The sequence below is a fragment of the Cyanistes caeruleus genome, unplaced genomic scaffold (assembly GCF_971803275.1).
Source record: "Cyanistes caeruleus unplaced genomic scaffold, bCyaCae1.hap1.1 HAP1_SCAFFOLD_89, whole genome shotgun sequence".
In the NCBI taxonomy this organism is placed as follows: Eukaryota; Metazoa; Chordata; class Aves; order Passeriformes; family Paridae; genus Cyanistes; species Cyanistes caeruleus.
The window spans coordinates 1,196,780-1,198,734 of record NW_028255894.1 but is presented as its reverse complement, the minus strand read 5'-3'; the positions used below and the strand labels follow the sequence as shown (position 1 = coordinate 1,198,734).

The 1,955-nt window shown below is 53.6% G+C and overlaps 1 protein-coding gene across 1 annotated transcript; it reads right to left on the bottom strand.

Annotated features, from left to right (window-relative positions):
• Positions 1-341: 341 nt before the first annotated feature.
• Positions 342-1,274, bottom strand: LOC147646647 (olfactory receptor 14J1-like). Its single transcript, XM_086873148.1, has one exon. It carries the CDS (start codon positions 1,272-1,274, stop codon positions 342-344), a length of 933 nt encoding a protein of 310 aa, XP_086729274.1.
• Positions 1,275-1,955: the final 681 nt, after the last annotated feature.

The following is a 1,955-nucleotide window of genomic DNA, read 5'->3' as shown; positions in this document are numbered from 1 at the left end:
CCAGCACTGATCTGCCCCCAGCTCTGCACACAGACACTGCTGCTGCAGCTCCAGAGAAGGGAACAAAAGGGAAAAAAGTTTTCTCTGGAGAAAATTTTGCTGGGAGATCCTTTAGTTCCTTTACAGGAACTTTACACCAAGAGCATAGCTCCTCATTGACACAGTCTGTAGCCCTAGGGAAGGTAGAGAGAATCAAAATGAGAAATGGCACAAATAATGACATTTTGTTGTGGACAATATTAAGGAAGTAAAAACAAGGAAAAGAACTTCCAAAATGAAACCACCAAGAATTTTCCAAGATGACTTTTATTACAAGTGATTTGCAGAAATTGGCCAGCAGTTCAATGTTCCTGAAATGATCCAGTCATCAGTGTCCACACTGCAGCCTTGAGCTCTTGGTTCCTCAGGCTGTAGATGAGGGGGTTCAGGGCTGGAGGCACCACCGAGTACAGAACTGACACCGCCAGATCCAGGGATGGGGAAGAGATGGAGGGGGGCTTCAGGTAGGCAAATGTACCAGTGCTGATGAACAGGGAGAGCACAGCCAGGTGAGGGAGGCAGGTGGAAAAGGCTTTGTGCCGTCCCTGCTCAGAGGGGATCCTCAGCACAGCCCTGAAGATCTGCACATAGGAGAAAACAATGAACACAAAACAGACAAATACCAAACACACACTGACTGCAATGAGCCCAAGTTCCCTGAGGTTTGAATGTGAACAGGACAGTTTGAGGATGTGTGGGATTTCACAGAAGAACTGCCCCAGGGCATTGCCATGGCACAGGGGCAGGGAAAATGTATTGGCTGTGTGCAGCAGTGAATAGAGAAAGGCACTGGCCCAGGCAGCTGCTGCCATGTGGGCACAAGCTCTGCTGCCCAGGAGGGTCCCGTAGTGCAGGGGTTTGCAGATGGACACGTAGCGGTCGTAGCACATGATGGTCAGCAGGGAAAGCTCTGCTGAGATGAAGAACAGAAAGAAAAATACTTGTGCCTCACATCCTGTGTAGGAGATGTGTCTGGTGTCCCAGAGGGAATTGTGCATGGCTTTGGGCACAGTGGTGCAGATGGAGCCCAGGTCAGTGAGGGCCAGGTTGAGCAGGAAGAAGAACATGGGGCTGTGCAGGTGGTGGCTGCAGGCTACGGCGCTGATGATGAGGCCGTTGCCCAGGAGGGCAGCCAGGGAGATGCCCAGGAAGAGGCAGAAGTGCAGGAGCTGCAGCTGCCGCGTGTCTGCCAATGCCAGCAGGAGGAAGTGGCTGATGGAGCTGCTGTTGGACATTTCTTCACTCTGGCCATGGAGTCCTGTTGAAAGAGGAGAAAGTGACAAGTCAGGGGAGACTTTACTGAGCAATGTCCAAGTCCCTTCTCCCAGCCCTGCTCCTGCTGCTCTGTGCCACCCAATTTTCCTTTTCTCAGAGCCCTTCCTTTAGCCCCGTGCCTGGAGCTCTGCTGGGATCTGGCCTTGTTGCTGTGATGAGCAGGGGCTCTGCCCATGGACACCAAGGAGTCAGCTCTGCTCTGCAGCAGTGGGGTCTTGGGAACGGGGTCAGGGGCCAGTCCTGGGGTTGGACTGCATCAGCCCAAACTGCTCCTGAGGCAGAGGAGCCTGGCTGCATCTCCTGTCCCAGGGCTCAGGAATGGTGACAGCCAAAGGCGGTTTGAGAGGGTTTCCTGCTGTGCCCAGGGAGATCAGAGAGAAATGTGCAATGCAGGAGCATTGGCTGTAACTCAGTGGAGGGTCAGGGGAGCTGCTCTGTCACTCCATCTGTCCCCAGATGCCCTTTCTTAGATCAAGGGCAGGCAATGTGTTTCCCTGAAAATCAGCCTGACACAGCTGACAGAAGAGGAACCCACAGCAGAGCAAACTGGTTCAGCCTTTCTCAGAGTCTCAGCCCCACTCCTGGCCAAGGACACTCCTGTCCCCAGTGTCCCCTGGAGACAGCTGACAGCTTGGGTGGCA

Bases quoted from the DNA above. Each gene is read 5' to 3' on its own strand.
- LOC147646647 (XM_086873148.1), bottom strand. From the start codon at position 1,274: ATGTCCAACAGCAGCTCCATCAGCCACTTCCTCCTGCTGGCATTGGCA.